Source organism: Pteropus medius, unplaced genomic scaffold, assembly GCF_902729225.1.
Source record: "Pteropus medius unplaced genomic scaffold, Ma_sr-lr_union100, whole genome shotgun sequence".
NCBI lineage: Eukaryota > Metazoa > Chordata > Mammalia > Chiroptera > Pteropodidae > Pteropus > Pteropus medius.
In genome coordinates this window covers 3399428-3425258 of record NW_024355206.1, presented here as the reverse complement: position 1 = coordinate 3425258, position 25831 = coordinate 3399428, and the positions used below count along the sequence as shown (strand labels likewise).

The following is a 25831-nucleotide window of genomic DNA, read 5'->3' as shown; positions in this document are numbered from 1 at the left end:
CCGTCATTCCGACACAGCATCTCCCTGCTCCCGACACTGCAGACCCTCTGGCCCGGGAACCAACGCACAACACGGCGGAACCGAAACTCCACACGCGTCTTTGAAGCGCTCCTTTCGCAGAGACGAGTCACTTACCCCTAAGGCCCTGGCTTGGTCAGCTCACCCAGTCCCCCTCCTCCTCCTGGCCACTGGGTGAGACCACAAATGGGGCACCCCTTCCTGGTGGCCCCAGAAATCTGATCGGCAGGGACAAGGGCACCAAAGGAAGGGTGCCCCACGTCTAGGGCCTTGTTTCAAACCGCAGACACGGCCCACTGTCTCTAGGCATGCGGGCCTGTGGGGATCTTCGGGGGGAATTCGCTGGGGGAGGCAGGTGGCAGGAAAGAGGGGTGCGGGCCCTAGTTCCATGCCTCTCTCTCTATTCTGAGGGAGGGGCCCTGGGGCCCATGCCCAGTGCCCCATGGTCACCATGGGCCTGCCCAGGGCGGGCACGCTGCCAGGAACATCTAACGAGCCCCCAGGGATGAGGCAGGAAGCTGCCTCAGGCCACGCTCGCAGGGTGAGCCTGTTTGGTCACCAGGGCATTCCTCTCTGGGGCACCCAGCCCGACAGGAGGACCTGGACGTAGATGGCAGGGGGGCCAGGAGGAAGCCCAGTGGGGCGGGAACTCCAGGCTGTGGTGCAGCCCAGTGAAGCGTGGCTGTGTGCTCAGTCTCAGACACTGGGGTGCTGCTAAGCCATGCCAGGGCTTTGGTGGGACTAGAAAAGAGGTCCCCTCGGGGCAGACCCAGGCTCGAGAGCACAGCAGAGGGTCTTTTTCGCCAGGACACACAGCTCAGAAAGCAGAGTATGGACTGCAGTTCCAGCCTTCAGCTGGGCACCCTTGCGCAGTACACAAAGTATGTGCCATTGCTGGCAGTCCTCTGGGGGTTAGGATTTTTTTTAACATATGAATTTTGAAGGGATATGGACATCCAAACCATAGCACCAAGTGATCTATGCAGAGGGTGCTGGCATGAGACAGAACAGAAGCCCATACTGAGGCCTGGCAATGGTTACAAATTTGTGGCAGTGGGCCGGGTCCTGGAGCCGTGCGGGCAGCCACTACCGGCTGTTCTAGCTGCTCTCGGTTCCTCCTCGCAGCCCCCCGAGTCTATTTCTCCGGTCCCCATCCAGTTCCAGAGCTGGACACAGACCTGGCGCCTCTGACACGGCCCCGTCACTAGCCCAGCTTTCCCAGGACCGTACGTGGACTCCACCAAGCATTTGTCCCTACCTCATTTTACCTGCTCCCAAAGCTGCGAGGGTCTGAGGGCAAAGGGAGTTGTGGCCACAACAGAAAAACAACAAGCCAGCAGGCCTGGGTCCAGAGATACCGGTTTATCTTCACTTAACAAGCCAGAACACCCAAGGGGCTGTGGTCAAACTAACGCGCCAGCACTGCTCCTCCCCAGGCAGGATCACCGTAGCCCTGTGCAGGACATGCCAGAATGAAGCCTGTGCTTAACACATAGCAACAATGAAAGCTAACACTTACTGGGCGGTTTCCACGTACCCAGCCCTGTGTCCTAAGGACTTTTCAAACGAAAACTGAATTTACTCCTCACTTCCGTGAGGCAGGCACTATTATCATCCCTATTTTACAGATGAGGAGATCAAGGCCCAGAGAGGTTGGGCAGCTTGCTCAAGGTCACACGGCTAACTAAGTGGCGGAGGCAGGATTTCAGCAAGGCCATCTTCTGAACTCCACCCTGCCCTGTTTCACACAGGGGTTCTCAGAGTCACTAAGTCAATTTAAGTGCTGATCTGCTAGTCTTTCCTCTTGCAAACAGGGCGCTTTTAGGGGTGGGGATGCTGTAGGAGAGAGATCTGGTAGGGTTTCGGTCTGTAACCTCTAATTTATAAGTCCTTGATTCTAATTCATAAAGCGTGACAACCAATGAGTTAAATGAAGGGCTTGGAGAAACACCATGTGTAGGGCGCCTGTAGATGTTCCCTGTCCATGTAATACACCTAGGTTCACGAAATTTCCAAGACAGCCTTTCAAGTTACCTGTGACTGCCCATTTTGCAGACGAACAAGCTGAGGCCCAGGGAGAAGGGACTTACTTGCCCTGTAGTAAAAATAGCCTTGGAATCCAGGTCCCTCTGATCTCAAAGAGTAATTGAAGAAGCAACCGGATAAAAGGGAAGTTAATCAGAAGGGAGAGCTGGGAGCAGAGGGCTGGAAAGGGAGGGGACCGCAGAGCAGATGTGAGGCCCAGGCGAGGGACCCGGGCCACGAGCACGGTACTCCTGGGTCCCTCTGAGGACCTTCCCAACTTTCAGGACCTGGGGGTCTCAGCGCCCAGGCTGGCCCCAACCGTGTCCCACCAGGGCGAAGGGGCAGGGAGGGAGGCTAGCGCGCTGGTCCTGCCGCGACTTGCTGGAATACCACAACCCCAGTGTTTACGGGGCTGGGAGCTCGGAGGCGGCACCGCGGCTGGCTCTGGTCAGCATCAAAGACAAGCAGATGGGCAGGCGGACCGGCGGGCAGCCAGCACCATCCGGGCCTCCGCCGCCGAAAGGGCGCCCTACAAGGGGCGCGCAGGGGCGACAGAGCGGGCGAGGACCCCCTCCCCGCTCATTAAACGAAGGGAAGAAAGGGGCCCGCGGCCCCACAGCTCCCGTCTTCTCTCCTTCCCTCCCTCCCCGTAGCGCTTTGAAAGGAGGAGGGGTCCTAGTGAACCCCACGCCTCCGACAGGCCCCCTGCCTCCTTTGTCACAGCAACCTCGGCACGAGGCACCTCGGGCCGCCTCGCCTCCCCGGGCCCCGGCCCGCGACCCCGCGGGGTCGCCCCGGCACTCACCCAGCGGCAGGCTGATCCGGGGGGAGGACGTCAGGGTCGCGGGCGGCGGCAGCAGCAGCAGCAGGAGCAGCAGGAGCGGCGGCGGCGGCGGCGGCGGCGGCGGCAGCGGGCTCCCCCGGGCCATCGCGGCGCGCAGGGCTCGGACAGCGACGGTGTCCTGCGGGCCCCGGCTCAGGTGGCTCAACTGGACTCGCTGGAGGCGGCCCCGCCCCTAAGTCCGGCCCTGGACCTGGGGGTGGGCGGTGGGGGGACGGGTCACGTGGCCACCGCGGTCGCTCGCCCCTGCGACCCCCGCAGCGCGGTCCCCACTGCCCTGCTCCGAGGAGGCTCGGGCGATCGCGGGACAGAGGGCGGCGCCGGAGGAGGAAGTGGGGCGGGCAGTGCTGCCTCTCCCTGCGCCGCTCCCGGCCCTGCCCGCCCCTTTCCCCTTTCCCCTTCCCCCTTCCTGGGCGCTGCGGGCAGGAGGGGCGCCCGCAGGGTGCGCGCCTGGAGAGGCCAAGTCCGGGGATCCGTAGGCGCCGAGTCCGCGGAGCGCGGGGGAAAGCGGACCCCTAGATCCCGCCCCCCACCTTCGGATCCTCCCACCGGCGCCGCAGCCCCATTCCGGCTGCTCTGAGACCCTCTGCGAGCGCTGTTTTGGGAAAACGTGTGGGTCTCTCCCACTGTGCGCCCCGTTCGGGTCTCGCCCGGGGCCGGCCCTTTATCCCCGCCCTCCTGCCTCCCCCGCTGATGCTCCTGGCACCCACTTGTCCGTGACCGAATGAACTCAGCCGAGCCTGTGCTGACGCCGGGGCTACTTGCCTCAGTCTAATTTCTGCACAGGTCAGTCCACCTTGGGTCTTGGCTGCGTTCGCTGCAGGCCCAGCACTTAGTCCCGGCACGCCGCGGGGCGTCCGCACTCAGAGTTCTGTCCACGCGAAGCCAAACCTCGGGTGGGGGAAGCGGGCAAGATTAGCTTAAGTGGAATAATAGGATTTAATGTACTGCCAAGCAGGTGAGACCTTCTTCACAAGCTGCACGTGGCCCGCAGGGTCAAGTACTCCGGAAGGCTGGAGTGGATCCCAGAGGCACCCACTTGGGGAAGGCGTGGGCCCATCACCCCCCAACATCCCCAGGGGTGGAGCCAGTCCTGCTGAGACCAGGGATTTCAAACGGCAACCTGGACCCCTTAGTGGGTCCTGAAATCAATGTAGTGGCTCCCTATCAGCATTAACAAAAACATAGAAACAGAATAGAAAGTATCAGAGGGCAATGATCACAAAAAGGATAAGTAAGCTTTGGGAAACATTTTTCAACTTTTCCTAAGTGTGAACAGGATCACAGTAAAATGTAATTCTTCCTGTACTTAAGAGTGAAAAGACAGTTCAAAACCTTGCTATTCTTGCTATTCATTTCCATGGCAGTGGGGACAGTTTCTCCAGGAATTAGCTCCAATCCTGGGAAAGTTCCTCTTAAACCCCAGCCAAAATAAGCTTCCTCAGAGCCACCACCGGGGCCTGCCACATCCCCTCTCACAGGGTGGCTGTCACAGTGGGCACAGCACTCACACGGTCCCAGGTCTCTTGTCTTGCAGCCAAGCTCCCCCACACTCTATGACTTCTGTGTCTCCATCCCAACACCCTTCTGTGGACATGGGCCAGGCTCGCGGCGCTCCTTTTAAAGGGGCTCCCAGCAGTGGACACAGAATTCAAATGGGATGTGGGCAGCACTAAGCACCCCCAGCTCTAGCGCTGACCAGGCCTTGGCCGCTTGACTACCGTGTCAATGCTTTCAATCCACCTTTAGCCAATGATGCCCAAGCTTCTATCTGCAGCCAGGACCTCTGTCCTGAACTCCAAATGGCCTCGACATTTCCACTGGCTGTTTTGTCTGGCAGGCGTCTCAGAGCCAGCATGTCCCAAAATGAGCTCCTGATCGCTGTCTCCCCAAAATGAGCTCCAGCTGTGTGAGCCTTCCCCATCTCACTTAGCAGCAAGCCATCCTTAAGTTGCTCAGGTTATAAACCTAACTCCCTTTTCTCTCACTCCCCATATCTAATTTACCAGCAAGTCCATAAACTGACCGCTTACCACCTCCGGGGGCCTAGTCACCACCCTTTCATTCCCGGTTACTGCAAGGGCCTCCTAACCGGCCTCCCCGGCTTCTACTCTTGCTCCCTTGCAATCCCTCCTCAACTCGGCAGAGTGACTCTTACAAAAAACAAAGCCAGGTAGGTCATGGAGCCCATCTGCTCACGACCCTCCAATGGTTGCTGTCTCATCCAGATGAAAAGCCAGAAAACTTACAGAGGACTGCAAGGTCCATGTTCCCACCCTCACAGCCACTCTTGCTCTACTCAGGCTTACAAGCACTCTGCTGAGACCTTTGCCCGCCCTCCCCAGGTTACGCCCTCCTCTGCCTGGAGCATTCTTCCCTCACGGCCACAAAACTGAGTCCCTTGCCTTCTCCAAATCTTTGCTCAAAGATCACCTTCCTGAAGAATCAGAATTTTCCCCAATATACCCCTTATCCTGAGATTTTCTTTTCAAAGCATCCATCACCTTCTATCATACTACATGATTTGCTTATCTGTTGTGGTTTTTCTTTATTGTCTGACCTTCCCGCCTGTCCTTCTACCTCCAAAATGTTGACTAAGCAGGGGAGCAGGGAATGTTGCTTATCTGGCTTGTTAGCTAACAGACCCCAAGCCTCTAGAACAATGCCGGGCATGTGGTGGTCCCTCAGGAAGTACTGGCTGGATGAACGCATGCAACCTAAGAATCATGTAATACTGCTGGCTCATGTCAGTCAACAACCAGAGCTATTTTTTGATATCACCTTTGGTCCAGTAAAGAGTTCCCCCAAACCTATAATTATGCAATCATCTTTTTCAACCTAAGCACAAGACTGTGCATTGATTTCTTTTAAATCTATCGGTTCTGGTCCAGATTTCATCCTATTGAGGTTATTCTGAATATTGATTCTATTATTATACATTTGGCTTCCCCTCCCAGTTTTGAGTCATCTGTAAATTTGATAAGTATTCCTTACGCCTTTATTCACGTCATTGATAAAAATGTTGGATGAACAGACCAAGTACCCAGTTCGTGGTTTCTAAATAGCATTGTCCGATAAAAGGTACCAGGACTCCCTGGAGCAATGAAAGGGAAAGTAAAAAGTGCACCTGGGACATTCTGTTGGGCCAGAAAGCAGTGAAGTAATCAAAGACTAATGGGGTCATGTCAAAAGGGCCTAGGACCAGCTTGATGACCAAACTTGGGACAATTTGAGCATCAAAAAGCATAATGGAGTAATGGTTTCTAATGCATGAAAATAAAAGCAATCCATTAGTCCACAGTGACATTCAGAGAGACACAAAGAAAGAGAAGAAACAGAAAGGAAGCTTTTCTTTGCAGAAAAATACTAACTGATAAATGTAGAAGAAATGATAGAATTGGAAAATTCAAATTCAAGCAAGGATCGTCATTGGATGCGAAAGCATTGGCTGGAAGATTGTTAGGAAACTACGTATAAACAACGTCTCAAAGTCGGTCCCGCAGATGAGTGACTAATTACCAAAGGGAAAATGTAGCTCTGATGGTCACCATCCTAACCAAGTGATTCAAATTAGCATCACCAGTAATGGGACCTCCTGACATCATTTACGTCCTGACGTGATGCAATCGGAAATACATAACGTCGTCAACCTTGTAGCATTCTTGTCAAAAATGTTTCACCCAGATCGAATAATGAGGACACAGATGCATCCAGCACTCTTAAAGATAACTGAGCTCACTCTTCAAAATGTCAATCTGATGAAAGGCAAAAAGACAGGAGGACTATTTTAGGTTAAGAAACTAAAAAGACAATATGATCAAACACAAGATGTGAATCTTGATTGAATCCTGGCAAAAAAAACTATAGAGCAACTCGGAAAGTTTTCAGATGCACCGTGTGTTAGAGGATATTATGGCATTATGGTGCATGTCTTGAGTACGACAATGGTAGGTATTGTGGTTGCAGGAGAATGTCCTTGTGCTTTGCAGATGTCTGCTGAGGTTTTCAGAGGTGATGTGTCACGATGTCTGCTACTTACTTTCAAATGATTCAGCAAAAACGTGTGTGTGTATTAGAAAGAGTGAGTAGGTCTGAGGCAGTTTTAACAATTGGTTAATATAGAAAAGCTACAGGTATTTTGTAGGTTTGGGGGTGGGGATTGGGATTGGGTGAGACAGGGCCAAGAACAGAGCCCAATGCTGCAAGAGACTTCCGTCAGGGTTAAAACTGATCAATAACCTTTGCGGGTTGAGCAACCAGCTAGGTCTCCCCCTCACTGCACTATTCAGCCCCCATTTCTCCATTTTTATCCATAAGAATCTTATGGAAAAACTTGCAAGAAATCTCACTGAAATCGGGAAACTGGCTGCAGTACTCCCTTCGTCTACGTTCTGCTTAGGGCCAGATGGAGCGGCACGTGCTGAGAGACCGCATCAGGTCTCTTCCAAAAGGACAGCAAGGCCGGTTTGCCCTAGTGTCCTGGTAACACCAGGGTTGTGTGACTGCTGTGCTCATCCCTGAGGACAAGAGGCAGGGACCGATGCAGCCTCGCTTGGTGGTCGATTCTACTGTGCTCACGGCTATTCGAACGCTTTCAGTACGTCTCATGCCAAGTAGGTGGCAAGGCCCTTGAGGACAGAGACGGGTCTTCTGTCTTCGGAAGCCCCTCCGCCCAGCACAGCACTCCAGTAGGAACTCTGCAGGGCTGACAAATAAGGGACCCAACCGTTGGCCTAGAGAGGAACCCTCCACAGACGCCCCCAGCATGGCAGCCTCGGCCCCTATGGACTCCAGTGTCTTCTACCAGTGTGCCAATTTGTTCTCTCCAGACAGGAAAAAACAGGAGGATGGCTGACAGAGAAAAATCTCATTCGAGCTGACTTCCTGTGGGCTAAGTGTGGTTCCCAAGCCAACGCTGTGTCTCCTGCTCCCCTTTGCCACTCTTGGACATGGGCAAGTCTCTCTCGGCCAGGATGTCCCTGTTTATAAAGAGCTCAGGGGGCGGCTTGGAAAGAGAGTATAAAAAGAGACGAAGAGAAAAGTAACCCTTCCTCCGTGCCCACCTCTGGCAAGATGAAGTCACCACCATCCTGGCCCTTTCTCCATCCACTCACACGGCCTTGCCTTCCTCCCATCCTCACCCTTCTCCCGTGTCTGTCTGTCTGTCTGTCTCTTTCTCTCTCTCTCTCATACATACACACACACACATAAGGACAAAAATGCAGGTATAAAAAGTACATAGGAAAACATACACAGAGGCCAAACAAAACTTCTCTATGGTGAAAAATGCCAGTCGAGGGGGCACAGGCCCGGGAAGCAGACAAGGGAACGTTGGGAATAATGAGAATATTCTACACCTTCGTTTGGGTGTTGGTTTCCCAGGTGTGTACAAACATTAAAATGTTTAAGGTGTACACTTCAGATGTGTGCATGGTCCTCTGTGTAAATTTAGACCTTATACCTGTTTTCGTGGGAGGAAAAAAAAAAGAAGCCAAAAAGTGAGAAAAGAAACCTCATCTGTAGAATCAGGTAGAAGAAGAAAAAAAAAATGAGAAAGAGAAAAGAAAGAGAAATAAGAAAGGCTATGAGAGGAAGAGAAAACGACGGGAAACATGATTAAAAACACAAAGCCCAGGAACACGCGTGCCTGCTCTCTGTCTAACCTGCTGAGCACACAGGAAAAGGCGCAGGGCAAGGGCTGGCAGGGGAATGGTCAGTCCAGGCCACAGTCAGCCTCTCCAGCAATCGATACTCACTCATCATCTACAGGACAGCCTCTGCCCAGGTGTAGGCTGGCCACGTCCTTGGGCACAGATGGTCCCCACCAGGCGGCCCCCAGCCAGGCCGGCCTGCTCTCATTCCCACCCAGGGAACCTGGCTCTGCGACTCCCACGATTCTACTCTAGGAGTCATTGCTTTGTTTGTTGGCAGTGGGGGAGGGGCATCCTGCCATGCCCAGTGGAGCTTGAACCCAAAGGTCCCACCCACCCCCTCCTGGAGTAGCACTCCTCCCTGGTCCCGGGTTCTGGCTGGCAAGCTGCCCAGCCTCGTAGACACAAACTGGCTGCAGCCCAGCTCCACGGGCTTTGGCCCCCTGCCATCCTCCCCTCGTAGTGCTGAGCCCTCCTCTCATGCCAACCTGCAACTTCAGCGCCCCGCCCTGCCCTGGCTGGGGAGCACGATGCTGGTGTGTCCTCCCCAGGGGTTGGGCAGCGGCTCAGCTGCAGCATTTTGACGAGGAAGTGACTGACACCAGCTGGCACACCCTTGCGTGTGCTTTTAAATCAGCCAATGACTTCCAGATCCTGGTGGCTGGGAGCCTCCTTGGGGCAGTGCCCTCCACGACAGAGGGCATCCCCAGGCCAGCACTAATACGGCCTCAGATCTCACAGGCAACTGTTCGCCAGGGTCTGGTAATAAGGGTAAATGGCCTCGTTTCCGTTCCTCCTCAAGCCCCTTGTGTTTCCCGCTCTGATAAGTGGTAGAATCTGGTGGTCAAGCACCCTGGTTCCTTCATCGGAAGAAACTCGGTGCCAGCCGTTACCTGGTGGACTGGGAGCAAGCCACACTGTCTGCCTGAACCTCAGCTTCCTCATCTGTGAGGTAGGACTCCATGGCCATCAGGAGGGCTGATGTGAGTGCATATAAGGGACTGGATGCGCTGGCATTTGGTGGATGCTACACGGACAAAGGCAAGCTCATTACATTACCAGCTCCCCACACCTATCCCAGCAGCCTCCGCCTCAATAACTTCTAACCGTCTTTGATGCCCAGCCCCGAGGACCCCCTCTGGGCTCTCCCTCAGGTCCAGCTGCCTCTTATAAACCCAGTGCTGAGGCTGCAAGTCTCACAAGGAGAAGAAACCAGCCTGCCCAGCCCAGGCCCCGGGTGCTCCTGCTGTGGTGAGCAGCCCGCCACCCACCCCATCGCCACCCCCGACGGGGCCTGTCGGGGCCTGAGCTGGCCACTCCCTGGGAGGGGATGCCCTGCCCCACGGGGCTGTGGTGCAACCAGCAGGGCTCAACCTGTCTCTGCCTGGACGTGGCAGAACATGAAGTTGCCACTGTCACGCCCTGCCCCCAGCATGAGTTCAGGAGGGGCTGTCTGCCTGTGCCTGCAGGCCTGATCACCTCAGGGCCTCAAGAGCTTGGTGAATAGGCTTGGCTGGTGCTTGGCCTCTGCCACCCCGAAGGCACACGGTGACTGCTTAGTGACTCTCTTTCCCCTGAAACCACTGCAGCTGCTCACAGGTGGAGAGGGATGGTCTAGGCCAGGTGAGGGTGGGCAGCAAGAAGCACAGGGACTAGGAGAGAGTTTTGGCTTCCAATCTGGTCTATTGGGCCTGAGGCCCCTCCATTCCCAAGATCCCAAGAAATCAGGAATCTACCTCCCCATTTGCCCACCGAGTTCTTCTTCCTTAAACCCCACTCTGACCCCAGACCTCTGTTCATTGCCTCAAGAAAGGAGAGAAGGCCCAGGCCAAGGCCCTTCCTCCACCCTGAGGAATGGCCTTTCTCTTCCGGAGACCCAAGGCTGTCCCCTCGGCTTCTCTCCTCAAGGAGTTTCCCTGTCACCTCTGGTCTTAGCAGCTCCCATCCTTTTTCCCAGACAGAAGGCCTTGCTCTTGGTCCCAGTGGTACCTGCAAGGTACGCCAAGACGGAACAGCTGCCAGGGTGCTGGGAGATGGACAGGCGCATGCCACTGATTTCTCGTGGCTCCAAAGCCTGCACTATCATCCTGCTTTGTCTGTGGTGGTATGCCCACTTGCTACCTTCAAGCAATGGCATCAGGACACAGCATTTGCAGAGAGCGGGTATGAGGGTGGCACCGATGACCTACACTGAGACAAGGATCTTGTGCACCAGCCACCCAGGCCCGTGACTCCTCATGACTTCTGGCAGCACCATTTCTGAGCTTTGAGTGAGCATCGGGCTAGAGGCCACCATAAGGCTCCAGTGGGCCCAGCTCGGCCCTAGCAGAGGTACTGTATGGGGCCTGGACTCATCCAGCCACATAGGCTGGGAGTTGTGACCTGAACCCCAAGAACGATACGCTGTTCTGTAAGAGGGATCAGAGCTTTCATCTGATTTCAAAAAGATCATTGTCTCTTTTCCCTCCCCTCAAAAGGTAAAGGAGCATTTCTTTCAGGTTTGCTAATCTGCAGACACAGGGAATTTTCAAAATTAGCCTTTATCAGGTAAAAAGAAGGTATAGACCTCATTTTGGAGTTGTATAGCCTTAACATGAATTATTTGGCAAACTATTTCCCTAAAGCAAATTTGCCATTTACAAGGCTAGCATTCATGGTGCATTTTCTATAAGTGAGGTGCTGTGCTGGGCTTCTTGCATTCAATCATTTATTTAATTCTCATGACAAAGTGAGCGAGAAATTATTGTATTCCACTTTATAGATGAGAAACTGGGGCACAGAGAGGCTCAGGGACTTGCGGAGGTCACACAAGTGGTAAGTCGGGGCTGGGACCAGAACCCAGATCTGATTCCAGAACCCACAAAGATACTGTATCTACAGCTGGAATTTCGACCAGGGTTTTGTCTCAAGTTATAGCCATCCTCCTCTTGATGATATAAGCTGCTCTCCCTTTCCTTCCGCCCTTCTTTCCTTCCTTCCTTTCTTCGTTCATTCATTCAACAAATATTTCTTGTGTACTTGCTGCCTTCTAAGTATTCATGAAATTAAAGGAAACTGCCATGGTCCCCGCGCCCCACCCTACCGAGCTTACAGTTCGTCAGGATCCTTTAAACTCTGATTTCCAGAAAATACTCTCCCTCTCCACATATCTTTGGACACACTGACTCATTCCTTTGTCTCCAACAAAGGTAGTGGCCAGGGCCAACCTGGCAGAGCCTCTGTCGTGCTCCCAGACTTCAGAGGCTAGAATCAGGCTGTTTTCAACTGATTTCCGGGGCTGCTCCTCTGGGCGGGCTGTCTGCACTCTGCTCAGATTTCCACTAAGGCACTCATTATGCTGTCGTGAAATGCTCATTTACACATCACATCCCTCTCTTCCTGCCTCTTCTATGAGCTCCCTGAGTGCAGGCACCAGGCCAGCCTAACTCAGATTTTTAATCTCTGGCCCCCAGCGCAGAGCCTGCAAATAGCAGGCACCCAGGAAATGTTTACTAAATGAATAAGTGAGTTTTCGCCTCTAGCCGATGGGCTCGAATCATTTCCCAGTCATTCATTCAGGTGTCTTTCCTGGCCCTCTTCTCAGCCTCTCATCCTTTCTCCAGCAAAGACACCTCACTGCTGTGGGAAGTCCCACACTCCTGTTTCAGGGCAGCCAAAGGGTTTCTTGTTCGTACAGTCCCAACAGCCGTTTTGGCTTCAGAAGAGGTGTTATTTTGGATAGCTGGGGAATGCTTGGCTCCTGGAGATGTTTTTCGGGCAATCCTCTCAGACACGACAATGAAAGCAAAGCCCCAGGGAGCAGGGAGAGGGATAAGAGCTTTCCTCTGATTTTCATCTGCACACCAGGGAGAGAGACTCTCTCTGAGGTTTCTCCCGGAGGCTCCAGCCTCCATGCCCTATTTTTACTTGTCTGTTGCCTTTGTCCTGGTCATTAGATCACCTGTCACCAAAGGAAACAGCCACAGAGACTGGGTTCAAATTCTGATCTTCCCAAGTCCCTGTTTCATTTTGGGAAATAATTTAATCTCTCTGGGTCCAGTTTCTCCTATGAAAATAAGGGATGGGACTACGTGGATTTCTAAATCTCTTCCAGTTCTTAAGCATTTGTGGAATAAAATAAAATTTTAATTGTGCGCTTCCCTGTCCTTATGGCATTCGACGCTTACAAGAATTATGTGATTTGTAAGTCAAAGGACAAACTGGCAATTACAGGTGCATAAATGTGACTAGGGGTCGATGACTTTCTCCAGGCGACCTGGGGGTCCTGAGTCCTTTTGCTAGAACACAGTGGCTCCAGGGAGGACACTAGAACCCCGTCATTTCCAGGATCCCCACTTACTTTCCCTCTTAATCCTTAAATCTACCTTGTCACTCAGAGAGAAGCAGCCATGACAAAGAGCCTAACTCAGACGTCATACCCACGACCAATCCTAGGAAGGGTTCAGGCCTTCCCCAAATCCCAAACCAATTTCCCTGCAGACCAAGATTCTTGCTTCTCGCTTCCAGGTGTGGGAGCAAGGGGTGGTGTAAGAAAGGTAAGGGCCCAGGTGGCCAGGAGAACGTGGGCCCAGCCTCCTGCGCTGCCATGGCAACAGGCTCCCCCAGAGGCGGCCGCGGGTGCACATCAGAACTTGCAGGTGGGGCCCTCTTGGAGACAGCCCTGCGGGAGGTGGGGGAGGTGGCAGTCCCGACGACTTCTCCCGGGTCCGCCCCCTCCCCGGGCCGCGGCTCTCGCCTGACCTGGCCCCTGCGCCTACCTACCTGAGGGTGTCCCGGCTCGCGCGCGACCACCGCCCACGGCAGGTCCACCTCCCGCACTGTCCCCACGCTCGTCCTGGCTGTTCCAGGCCAGCCGGACGCCCTCCTTAGGGACCTGGAGCGTCCACGGGAACACCCTCGGTCCTGTGCACCGTCCCCGGAAATGCGAGGCTGCGGCCAAGCCCCGCCCTGCCCGTGTTTACGGGAATTGTCCCCAGGCGCCCAACAGCCCCCCCCCCACTATGACCCGCCCTCGGGCGATGACAGCCACTCTGGACTCGCTGCTGTCCGCTGTTCCCCAGTGGGGACCTGCCCCCGCGGCAGCTCTGCAGCCGCAGTGGGCCGTGGGGTTGGTGGGGCTGCGCCCTCCCTGACCGTGGCAGGCCTGGCCGCGCCTGACCTGCGTCCTGCGGGGGACAGTGAAACTAGCTGGAAAACGGCGGGGCTGGTTGGGATCCTAGACCTACTACCACCTGGCTGGCTGTGTTACCTCGGGCGAGTTCCTTAACCTCTCTGAGCCTACAACCCTTCATCTGCCAAGTGGGCGTCAAGGACAGTAGGGACCTCCCAGGGTTGTGGTGAGCAATGCCATTATGTAGGCACACAGCTGGCACACGGTCAGATCTCCATAATGGAAGTATTGTCTCGGGAAGGAGCCAAGTGAGAGCAGGCAGAGGCGCCCTGCACGTCTCCGCCCGGTCAATGGGGCTGGCTGCGTCCCTCACCCTGTCCCGGGCTGCGCTGTGCCAGTGGGAAGAAACCAGGAGTTCTGCGGGCGGGGCGAGAGGTACGGTTATAAACATTTAGCATTTAGCAAGTGACCTTGGCGCTTGTGTCCTATCTTCCAGGAAAGTCACCGCTGCTCTCAGGGCGGTTCCTGAAACAACCAATTCTGGACGAGTAAGTGGCAGAGCTGGCAGGAGCTGGCTGGTCAAGGGGCTGGAGAAACCAGAGGCCACGTGCCAGCACCCTCCCCTGCCAGGCTAGGCTTAGTGGCACTGCTCCCCAGCCACCTCCCGTGTAGGCAGAGCTGGTGAGGGGCTGCCAGCTCCCCGGTTAGTGCTCCCCCATAAAAAAAGGTTTTGTTGTCTGACTGCAAAAGTGAATACATATTTACTACAAAAAAGGTGGAAAAGAGAAAAACGCAAGGAAAAATATCACCCATCATTTCACTCTCCCCAGAGACTGGTAGTGTTAATATTTTCTAAAACTTTTTTTTTTTTTGAGATAATCTTTACATGTAAAGTGCACGAGTCTTAAATCTACTGGTGTTAATATTTTGGTGAATATTCCCCGTCTCTTTTCTGCACAGTTATACATTTATGTGTTTTAGAAAAAGGATTATTTAGTACATACTCTTTTGTAACTTTTCCATAGTAAAGTAGCATACATTTTAAAGCAAGTCTCTATTATTGGACATTTAACTTGTTTCTAATTATTCATCGTGGTAAGCAAGGTCCAGAGGAGCATCCTTATCAATAAGCCTTTCTTTTGTTCCCTGTATTCTTCCTTCCTCCTCATTGTCATCCAATGAGTAGTAGAACGTACTGTTTTATAGTCGAGGGAATGCACTTCACTTATGCAAATGGCCTATGCAATCGCGCAGTCATTTTACTGGCTCTGCCTTCCACGTAATGCTGGGGGTGGCTGGGAGCAGGAGGATCACTGATATTCAGTACTTCCAAGTTCCCTCACACACAGCACATCTGTCTCGCTGATCACAGGCTGCTCGGAGGAGCTCCTGGAATCTAGGTTCCCCAGGGGCTCAGAGCTTCAGGGACCTAAGCAACCTGGGCCCATTCTGTCCCCAGACCAGGCCAGAGCCTTTGGGAAAAGAATGCTGTCCACAACCTCCCCTCCCCTCCTCCCCTCTCCCCATCATCCTTTCTTCTTCCTTCTCCACCTTTCCCCATGCCTCCTTCCTGCCCCCTTTTCCTGACTCGCCTCCTCCTCCAACCTTCTTCCAGAAAAAAAGGGGAAACTCTTTAAAAGATGGAAAGAAGGCTGTATCTTCAATGTTATTGATCTCCCTCCTCCCCACCCCCACTCTTTCCTGGCCGTGGACCTCAGGTGCAGAGAGGCGTGAGTTAATCACCTTCTCAGCTCACAGCACATGTCCCCAGAGGTCTGCTCAGGGTCCCTTGATGAATGTAGCTGTTCATTTCCTTTTGTCCTTTCCACTCTGCCTCCCACTCCCTCCCCCACAGGCTGCCACTCTAAGGTGTTTAATATACATGCTTTTGTTCCTATGCATTCTTGCAAAAGTCGTATTGTGGAATTGTATATATGTGCTTTTTTAAAAAATCTTTTTATTTCTAAATAATTATAGATCCACAGAAAGTTACACAATAGTAAGTACGCAGTGTGCCCAGAACATTTTATCTAGCTTTCCTCAATAGCGACATTCTAGAACTGTAGTACTACAGAAAAATCAAGAAACTGACATTGGTATAATGCTGTTCCATAGACTAGACACCTTATCGTTCAATTTCGCCAGTTTTTACAGGCTGTGTGTGTGTGTGTGTGTGTGTGTGTGTGTGTAGTTCTACCCTATTCGATTCCATGGATAGATCTGCATAACAGCCACTACAACTGCGATACGGAACTGGTACCTTGCATAGTCACACTCCTCCAACTCAGGTCCCTGTGTCCTGGCAACCACGAACCTTTCCTCTATCTCTAGCTTGGTCGAGAATGTTACATAAACAGAAGCTTTTGAGGTTGGTTTTTCTCACTAACCACAGTGCCCTTGAGATGCATCTACGTTGCTGTGGGTACCCTTAGTTCTATCCTTGTCATGGCTGAGTGGTACTTCATGGCGTGGGTATACCGGAGTCGAACTGTTCGCCCACTGAAAGATATCTGGGTTGTTTCCAGCTTGGGGCTATTACAAATAAAGCTGATGTGAACGTTCACGTACAGGTTTTTGTATGAATGTAAGTTTCACTTTGGGGGTGATATATGCCCCAAGGGTGCCATTGTTAGGTCTTATGGTAAGTGCATATTTATTTTTATGAGAAATTGCCGATCTCTCGGCCACATGAGGGTACAAAATGAAGAAGGCCATCTGGGAATCAGGGAGAGGGGTCCCACCAAACCACCACCAAACTTGAATTTCACAGTCTCCAGAGTGTGAGATATAAACGCTTAAACCAAAACAAACAAACAAACAAAACAAAAACAAAACATACTGCCACACTATTTTCCAGAGTGGCTGTACCATTTTACATTCCCATCAAAAATGTATAAAAGATCCAGTTTCTCTACCTCCTTGACAGCATTTGGCATTTTCACTGTTTTACATTTCAGCCATTCTAATAGGTGGAGAGTGGTATCCCATTGTGGTTTTAATTTGCATCTCCCTGATGGCTAATGATGTTGAACATCTTTTCATGTGCTTATTTGCTGCCCATATCGTCTCTTTGGTAAAATATCTGTTCATGTCTTTAGTTATTTTCTATTTGGATCGTTTTGTATTTTTAATTAATTGATGGCATAAAAGGCATTTTGTTATATCTCATTCTGTTTCTTAGCATTTTTATGACACGGACTCATCTGTGCTGCTCTGGGTACATCTAATCTACTGCTTCTAGCTGCTGCATGGTACCCCAAGGTATGCACCCACCACATTTTATCCATCTACTCCCCCAGGAATGGACGATTCTCTACAACTCCCCACCCTCACAAATAACTCTACAGTTAATGTCTTCTTGCCTCTCTACCTTATGGGCCACATGAGAATTTCTTTGAGATTAATTACAGGATATGACATGCTCTGGAGTCAGAGGCCATCCTAGCCACATGCCCACCAGCCATGGACCCTTGCATCCTCCCAACTCATGGCATTATCCAGCTGTCTAATGTTTCCAGTCTAAATGATATAAAGTTAGAACATTTCTTTAAAAGTCAACGTTACCAAGGTATAATTTACCACAATATTAACACATTTCATGTGCATATTTTGATGAGTTTTGACAAATGTATACACCTGTAAGCACAATGCAAATCAAGATATGAAACATTCCCATTTCCCCAAAAAGTTCCCTGTGCCTTGTGCCCTCCGTCTCTCCTTCCTGCCCCGCACAACCACAGATCTGATTTCTATCACTGTAAATTACTTCTGCCATTCATATCAATGGAAAACATACAGTACATACGATTTTGAGTCTGGCAGCTTTCACTAAGCATAATGTTTATAAGAGCTGTACCTATAGTTCAGTCTTGGCCAACAGACATGTGAAAAGATGCTCAGCAACACTAATCACCAGGGAAGTGCAAATTAAAACCACCACACCTGTCAGAGCAGCCATCATCAATAAGTCAACAAATAACCAGTGCTGGCAAGGATGTGGAGAAAAGAGAACCCTTATGGTGGGACTGTAAATTGGTGCAGTCCCTATGGAAAACAGTTTGGAGAGTCCTCAAAAAATTAAAACTAGAACTACCTTATGACCCAGTGATTCCACTTCTGGGTATTTATCCAAAGAAATTCAAAACACTAATTTGAAAAGGTATATATACTCCTATTTTCACTGCAGCACTATTTACAATAGCCAAGATATGGAAGCAACCTAAGTGTCCATCCACAGACAAATGGATAAAGAAGAGGTGCATATATACAATGGACTATTACTCAGCAATAAAATAAAATGACATATTAGCATTTGTGACAACACGGGTGGACCTAGAAGGTATTATGCTAAGTGAAATAAGTCAGGCAGAGAAAGACAAATACCATATGATCTCACTTATAAATGGAATCTAAAGAACAAAATAAATGAGCAAGCAAAATAGAAACAAACTCACAGATACAGAGAACAAACTGATGGTTGCCAAATGGGAAGGGAATTGGGGTGATGGGTGAGAAAAGTAAAGGGATTAAGATGTACAAACTGGCAGTTCTAAAAATAGCCACAGGGATGTAAAATATAGCACAGGGAATATAGTCAATATGTATAGTGCCAGGTGAGTACTAGACTAATGGCGGGATCACTTTGTAAATTATATGAATGTCTAACCACTATGCTGCACACCTGAAACCAGTATAAAATAATATTGAATTTCAACTCTAATTGAAAAAAGAATTTTTTAAATATTGTAGGCCAACTACACTTTAATAAAAAAATCATTCATTCTTCTTTATCATTAAGTAGTATTTTTTTGTGTGAATATCAATTTGTTTCACCTATTGATGGACTTTTGAGTTGTTTCCACTTTGGAAGCTTGGGGCTATTATAACTGAAACTTTTAATTTGTATTTCCCTGATTTCTTATACATTTTTACATCTGTTTATTAGCTCTTACATTTCTCCTTCTGTGAATCGCGTATTTATGTTTTGGTCATTTTCCCACATGTGAGTCCCATCTTTTTCTTGTTGACTTGCAGAAGTTCCTAGTATATTCTAGATCTAGATATTAGTCTCTTGTCAGCTTTAAATGTCACAAATACATGCTCCCAATCTTGCCATCTGGTAATCTTGTCAATATATCCATCCCTGGGCAGAAATCTTTAATACTGATTAATCAAACTGATGGATTTTTTTTTGCCTTGATTTGTGCTTTTGAAATTTTGACATTTAAGTTTTAATCTATATGGAGTCCACTTTTTCAGGGGATAATAAATTGGGATTCAGTTTTATTTTTTCCATAAAGGGAGCTGCTTTTCCCAGTACCATATTCCCACAGGTCTCCAACTGGAGCATCTATCAAAATCACCAGAAAGCTTGTTAAAGCAGATTGCTGGACCCCACCCAGCTGATTCAGTAGGTCTGAGGTGGGACCCAAAAATCAGCATATCACATAAGTTCCCAAGTGACGAGGCGATGACACCGACGAAGGTAGCGAAAGCACACTTTGGGAAGGACTGCCGTAAATGAAAACCCTTCACCTCACTGATTTTTCTCTCTACTTCACTGGCACCCTCCCTAATACCCTGTACTCCCTGGCTCTGCCCCATCCCGTCTCCTCCCCTACCTTCCCCGGCTCTCCCTGGACCTTGGGTTCCATCCATACCTTTTGGGATCACAGCCCCATGCCCCTCCATCCATCCTCTGGGGAAAGCCCTGAGGTCGTCCATCCACCCCCTGTAGTCACTGGAGACTTTGGCACATGGCTCCCAGGCCTTCTCCACCTACAGCCCTGTCACTGTCTTGGGTGAAGACACATCTGCATCTGGTTTCCTAGGTCTCCAACGACCCCTCCACACTCCGCACCGACCACCACTCCCGTTCCACCATCAATGATGGCTCCCTGAGCAGGATGCCACCCTCAGGCCCCCCTCTCTGGCCATGCTGTGCTTTCACACACTCCCTCCCTCTGAGCCTCCTGGGACCTCCCCCGCCTCTCCACCTTCTCTTGGTCCTTAGCCTTTCCCTTCCTTTGTTCTCTCTTTACCTGATGGAGGGTAAACAATTCATTCCGATCATCTCATCGCCTCGGTTCCCCGAGCTCCTTCACCACTATATTTTCACCTTCTGTAGAAAGCTCTGGACGAGCTCCGGGATCCCCGCTCTCCGTACCTCTTTGTGAGCAGTGACTGGGGAGTGTCACTCAGGGAGCAAGCTTAAGTCTCTCCCACAGAAAGGTGGTTTTTTGTTTTTTGGGTTGGTTTTTTTTTTTTTTTTTTTTTTTGGTGCATATACACACAGACATCCGCCCCAGGACTCTTATCTGGAAGGTTCTCCTCCAGTTTCAAGCCGTACCTAGTTCAACAGCTTAGCACAGCTTCTCGAACCTTCCTATGTATACAGATCACATGGGAGAACTTGTTAAAATGCAGACTTAGATACTGCAGGCAGGCCTGGGGTGAGGACGCAGGTTCTGCATTTTAATAGGCTTCCATGAGATGCAGATGTGCTGTCTTCAAGCAGCAAAGCCTGAGGCCCTTGCTGGAACTTCTCCCTGGAAAAGCTCCCCGGACTCACCCACCGAAATGAAATCTCCCCATCGGGCCCTCTCGGCACTGTGTGTCTCTCCTTCCCAGCACCTACGCTATTGTATTGATATTTGTGACTGTGACTATTGGATCAGAGTCTACTCCCTCACGAATGCATGGGACATATATATATATATATATGTATGTAGATATATATATATCTACATACATATATATGTATCTGGGTTTACTTGGCTGCTGTGTCACAGAGCCTCACACGGTTCCTGGCATACAGTAGGTGCCCTATAAACACCCGTAGGAAGAATGAAGGAGTACATTGCTCAGTCAGTCAAAGGAACAGTTCCCGCTCCAGCCCTGAAGTCCCTGGCCATCAGGTAGGGCCTCTGCTCAGGGCTGGCCGAGCTGTCTGCCTAGTTCTCTCAGTCCCTCTCCTCCCTCTAGGGCCTCTGTCCTGTTCCCCAGGCCTCCTCCCCTGAGACTAGAAACTGAGAAAATGACACTGGAGGTCTCTGGGCTAAAAGTCTCTTCTGAGCCCAGACGTGATCTACCTCCCCAGACAACCCACAGGAAAACAGGCCCAACAAATCTTTCCGGTTCCCTGGAAACCGATCTCTTTCCTTGTTGTTGTGGTTAAGGGTTCTGTGGAAAGGGTTAAAGCACTTGCAGAAGGCGAGGGCCCTCCCTCTGGCCCTCCCTGACAACTCTTGAGATGTTCTGCAAAAGGTCAGATGTTTCCAGAATCTCAACAGACTGCCTGTGTCTGTTTAAAGGGAAAGACGAGTTCCGGGCCCCCAGCCAGCCCTCGTGGGCAGTTCTCGCCTGGCTCTGCAGGCACTGGGCCAGATGCCCGGCCCAAGAGCACCCCACCCCCTTTCCTGATGGCCATGGGCAGGCCCGAGTTCTCCAAACCCTACCCTGGAGTCCCGCTGGCCTGGAGAAGGCTGGCATCTGACAAATAGGCACAAACAAATACCAACTGCTCGGGCCTGCGATGCACCAGGAGTGGTGGGGGAGGGGACAAGTCCCTGTGGACACTGAATATTTTCAGCTGGAAGGGACTGTATTCTGACTTGTCATTTTAGAGATGAGGCTCCGAGAGGGGTGGCTGTGATGTCATGTAGAAAATCCTGGACCCAGAATCAGTACACCTGGGTTCAAAATCCAGCTCCAGTGCCATGAGCTATGGGATGTTGGGCACAGTGTGGGTCCTTTCTGTGCATCTGTAGCCATCTATAAAAAAATGGGTACAAATACTTTCCACCCTAAGCAGCATGCCCGAGGTCACACACAGCACAAACCAAGATGTACCGACTCCCCGTCGTGGGTCCAGGCCCCTTATCTGTCCGTGCTCAAGGTAACCAGGTTAGCAGGTTACCTTGAGCACGGACAGATAATAAAAAGTAGCTGAGGACACATTTAAACAACCTTTGTCTTCCATTACTTAATCATACTTTATAGAAAAAGTAGAAGATTCTGATTTGCACGAAGGAAAAAATTAACATCCCCATTCCCTGGAGTTAATAACCATGACTATTATGACATTTATCCTTGCATATTATCAAAGCATATATAATTTATACATTTTTCAACAATAAGATCATAGGAAATTATATATATATACACATATGTGTGTGTGTATATATATATACATACTATATATATATGTATATATACGTATGTGTGTGTGTGTGTGTGTGTGTGTGTGTGTATGTGTGTATATATATATATGTCTCCTTCTACTTTGGCTTCCCTTTGGCACATCCGAATTGCCAGCATCACTATTCTTACACTTCGGGGCAGTAAAATCGGTGTGAACACTGTGACAGCCGGACAGTCGATCTGATAACGGAGAGGGCTGCTGAGTGACTGCGGGGCGGGGACTGTCCGGACACATTGAGCAGAAGGATGACTCCTGTCCCAGGCAGGCTGACTCAAGAGTTTATCTCACTACTCAAAACAGGTGTGAAATTTAACGCTTAGGAATGGTTTATTTCTGGAATTGTCCATTTAATATTTTCAAACTGCAGTTGCCCATGGATAAGGGGGGGACTAGTATATGAATTTGGGATTCAAACCCTGGTGTATGTGACTACAAAATCTACGTTATATTTCAAATTACTATAAAGCTACTGTGTAGATCAATGTAAACAGGGAAGCCTGGCAGGAGACAGCTGCTTTGGGGTGGGTGGCAGACATTACCAGGGCTCACCAATATTTTCAGCTCTCTTCTTGCTGGGCACATGGAGGATTAGGCTTCCAGACTCTGAAAATTAGATGTAGCCATGTGACTCGCTTTGGCCAGCGAAATGTGAGGATGAGTGACTTGTGTCCCTACTGGAGCCAGTGCGTGGTTCCCATGCTTTCTTCCCTTGCCGTAGTGAACTCTGAAGCCTCGTGTGGGGATGGTGGCATCCTAAGACAGTGGTGTTGTGATGACCAAGGTGCTGAGTACAAGGAGCTGGGCTTTGCAAGCCAGGCTGGGAATGAAGCATGGGCAAGAAGTAATCCTGGTCGTTTTAAGCCGCTGAGATGGTTGGAGGTGTCGGTTACCACAGCATAACGTCCTGACTGATGTAAGTGATGGTGGAGGAGTTTTATGTCTCCGCTTAAATTTTTCTGCAGTTTTTATCCTTTCACAATGAAAAGATAACCGTTGAGAATTTTTTTAAAAAGCCATAACACACATTCACACAACTGAGAGCATCATCCACATGCTGGTATACGACTTCCCTCTTATTCTTAAAACCGACCATTTCCTATGTCGCTTTACATCTACCTCATTCTTTTTAATAGCCGCGTAGTATTCTGTTCCCTGGACATACCATTATAACCGACTGCGAGTGACAGACCTGCGGGTTGTTTCTGGTTAGTCACAAAATACATACTCTGAGCTATGGCTAGACTGGTGCAATACTTATTATCGGAAAGGAAGTGCTGATATTTATTTTCCCTTTTTTGGGTCTTATCTGGCAGTGTACAGCCTGAGGTCAGCACTCAAGAGGGATGTGCGCACTTCCTAAGGATGGATGAATAAGACGAGTGTGCCCGCACCCTCTCAGGATACACGCATGAGGAGGCCGGTGAGTGCCTATGTGTGTGAAGCCAGGAGCTGGCCCCAGGAAAGCAGGGCGGGGAAGCAGGTGCGTACACAGCCTGAGCTGGGCCCACCCTGACTCATAGGTGCAGGCGGATCAGTTAACGGCCTGGAAACTCCAGAGCTCTGAATGAGTTCTGACTCACGCACCATCGTCCACGAACGAGTCGTCTCACTTGCCGGCTGTCTCCCGGCACCAGTGCACAATCTCCCGGAAGGGCCTTAACGTTAACCATTAGGATCCCGAGAAAGATGACAGCTGTTCAGAGAGCACCAAGAGATGGTGATTGAGGGCCCCATCCATAGGAAGGTGTCTAATTAGTACTTAACACATTAATATTTTGAATGCCCTCCGAGCAGAGGCTCCGTTCGTGGCTGACACAGACTCTGCATTCCATTCCTGGAGCAATCGGACTGAAAACGCTGGTCATGCATGCATCGAGGCCTCTTCCCGTTCTTTTATTTCTATTCGGTGGTTTTTTAAAAATTGCTTGCCAAGATGAAATGGCTTTTTTGTTTTCTGATTATAGAGTTAATGCTTGCCCATTGTGGAAAAAAAAAATCAGAAAATACAAAAAAGCATCAAGAAGAGAGTGAAAATCACCTGGAAGGCTATGGCCAGAGATGCCGCCATTAGCATCCGGAAGCACATCCTTCCACACGGCCCCTAGGTGTGCCTGCCCACCCACACTGGCTCATACTGATAAGGCGTGGGTAAGTACAGATTTCCGCTGCCCTTTGGAGAAGCAGCCGGTAGCATCTCATCTCCTCCCTCCCCACCATGGGTCTCGCAGAAAGCCATGGCAAGACCTAATGTGTCCTTAGTAAAGGCCTCTAAAGACGGTGTCATGATTTTAACATTTTACACAGGGGAAACGCCACCTTCTGTGCAGCTGGGAGTGAACTCACACGCAGGCGAGCGCGCTGGGAAGGGTACCTACCCTCTCAGGTCGGACCAGCTGGCTCCAGGGCTGAGCTCTAGACCTGCTTTTGCTACTTTGCCAGTGGGCGAGTCCCTTCCCCTCTCTGAGCCTCATCTGCAGCTGGGTGCATGTGAGACGGGGTGCGATGCATGGGTCTGCAGGGGCCTAGGCACTACGTGCTGGTTACTAGGCAGAGGTACCACTGCGATTCCACGGCAGAAGAGCAGAGAAACTAGGGTTGCTCGGCCGTGGGAGAGGAACAGAACCATAAAGATTCCCTGGGTGAGACCTAAAGGCAACAGAGAAATCGCAGAGTCCCCAAAAAATGTAGAGCAGGAAGGAGCCTCAGAGACGAGGGTGCTGCCCCCCATGCGGTATTCTGATTATGTGTATGTCGGTAGCATGACCTGAGCGGAAAATGGGTCTGAAACGTGGATTTTCTCTTTTAAGGCATTCCCACATCTGGCCTGGAGTCCAGGGAAGTGCTTCCTAGGACTCTGGCTCTCATCCTGGTTCTGCACTTGTGACACATATGACTTCAGGCAAGGTCCTTAAGCCTCTGGGCGTCTCAATTTTCTCATCCATAAAACGGAGCTTCTGATCTTGCCTTACCTGTCTTACAGGTAGGTCGACGCAAGGTGTGCACGAGGCACTGCATGTGAAAGTGTTTTGGAAGGCCAAAGTGTTTTCACTGCAGCGATGCTGCTTCGTCACAGCCCTGGCCACCTGCCCGGAGCAAGGAGGCATGACGGGAACAGACACCTAGACCCTCATTAATAGGTGGGGCTTAGGGGGGCGGGGGGCTGTCTACAGAGAGCCCCTGAGCGCCGGGCACTGCTCTGGGGCTGGGGAGACAGTGGAAGGAAACACAGATAAGGCCCTTTCCTCACAGAGCTTAGATTCCCGTTGAGAGGCGGACATAAAAGGGTGACAAATAAAAATAAGGTCCCTTTGGAGAGACTCAAGTGCTATGAGTGGGATGAAAACAGGATGGGGTTGATGCAGAGGGACAAGGCAGGAGCTCGTTTAGGGGGTAACGAAGAAGGCTTCTCCGAGGAGGTAACACCTGAGAACTAAGACCTGAGTGACAGGGATAGCCATGCCAACCCCTGGAGCACAGAGTGTTCCAGCACAAGGGGACAAGTGCAAAAGCCCCGAGGCAGGAACACAGTCCTGTTCAAGGGACTTGAAAAAAACCGGTGGCTGGGAGCTGAGCCGCGGCAGGGGGCAGGGCCGGGCGGGAGGGGAGGCGGGGCTAAGGAGAGGGGAGATGCCATCTAGTGTGTGTTGCTCTGAGCTCACCCTCCACTGGGTTTGTAGTTCTATCTCCTATAGACCGTGTTGGGCACCCCAGAAAAATTTTAGGGCTCGCACGAGCTTTGTCTATGAACCAGCCCAACCGTCTGAAGCTACACACTAGCAAAACTGAGATGCAGAGAGAAAGGGAACTTGCCTAGGGTCACCCTGCTGCTCCGTTCCTGGCTGGCATTCGAACCCAGGTCTCCGATCCTGGCCCCTGGGCTCCAGCCTCTAGCCCCACGGCCACCTCGCCCCGCAGAGGAGGATGGGAGGGTGTTCACTGAGGCCACAGAGCTGGAAGGGGGCCCAGTGTCACCCAAAGCTTCT

General features: G+C 50.9%; 1 protein-coding gene and 1 long non-coding RNA gene across 2 annotated transcripts in view; both read right to left on the bottom strand.

Moving 5' to 3' along the window:
- Positions 1-13433, bottom strand: part of SEMA4B (semaphorin 4B) — a 32295-nt gene extending 18862 nt beyond the window's left edge. The window contains 3 exon segments of the mRNA XM_039858175.1: positions 2849-3077; positions 3650-3775; positions 13297-13433. Coding sequence (XP_039714109.1) covers positions 2849-2972 — 124 coding nt within the window. The 5' untranslated portion in view covers positions 2973-3077; positions 3650-3775; positions 13297-13433.
- A 102-nt stretch (positions 13434-13535) lies between these two features.
- The window catches only part of LOC120599257 (uncharacterized), a 41722-nt gene continuing 29426 nt past the window's right edge, over positions 13536-25831 (bottom strand). Inside the window, exon 4 of the long non-coding RNA XR_005651837.1 lies at positions 13536-14062. This is a non-coding gene — a long non-coding RNA (uncharacterized LOC120599257). The remainder of the gene's footprint in view (positions 14063-25831) is intronic.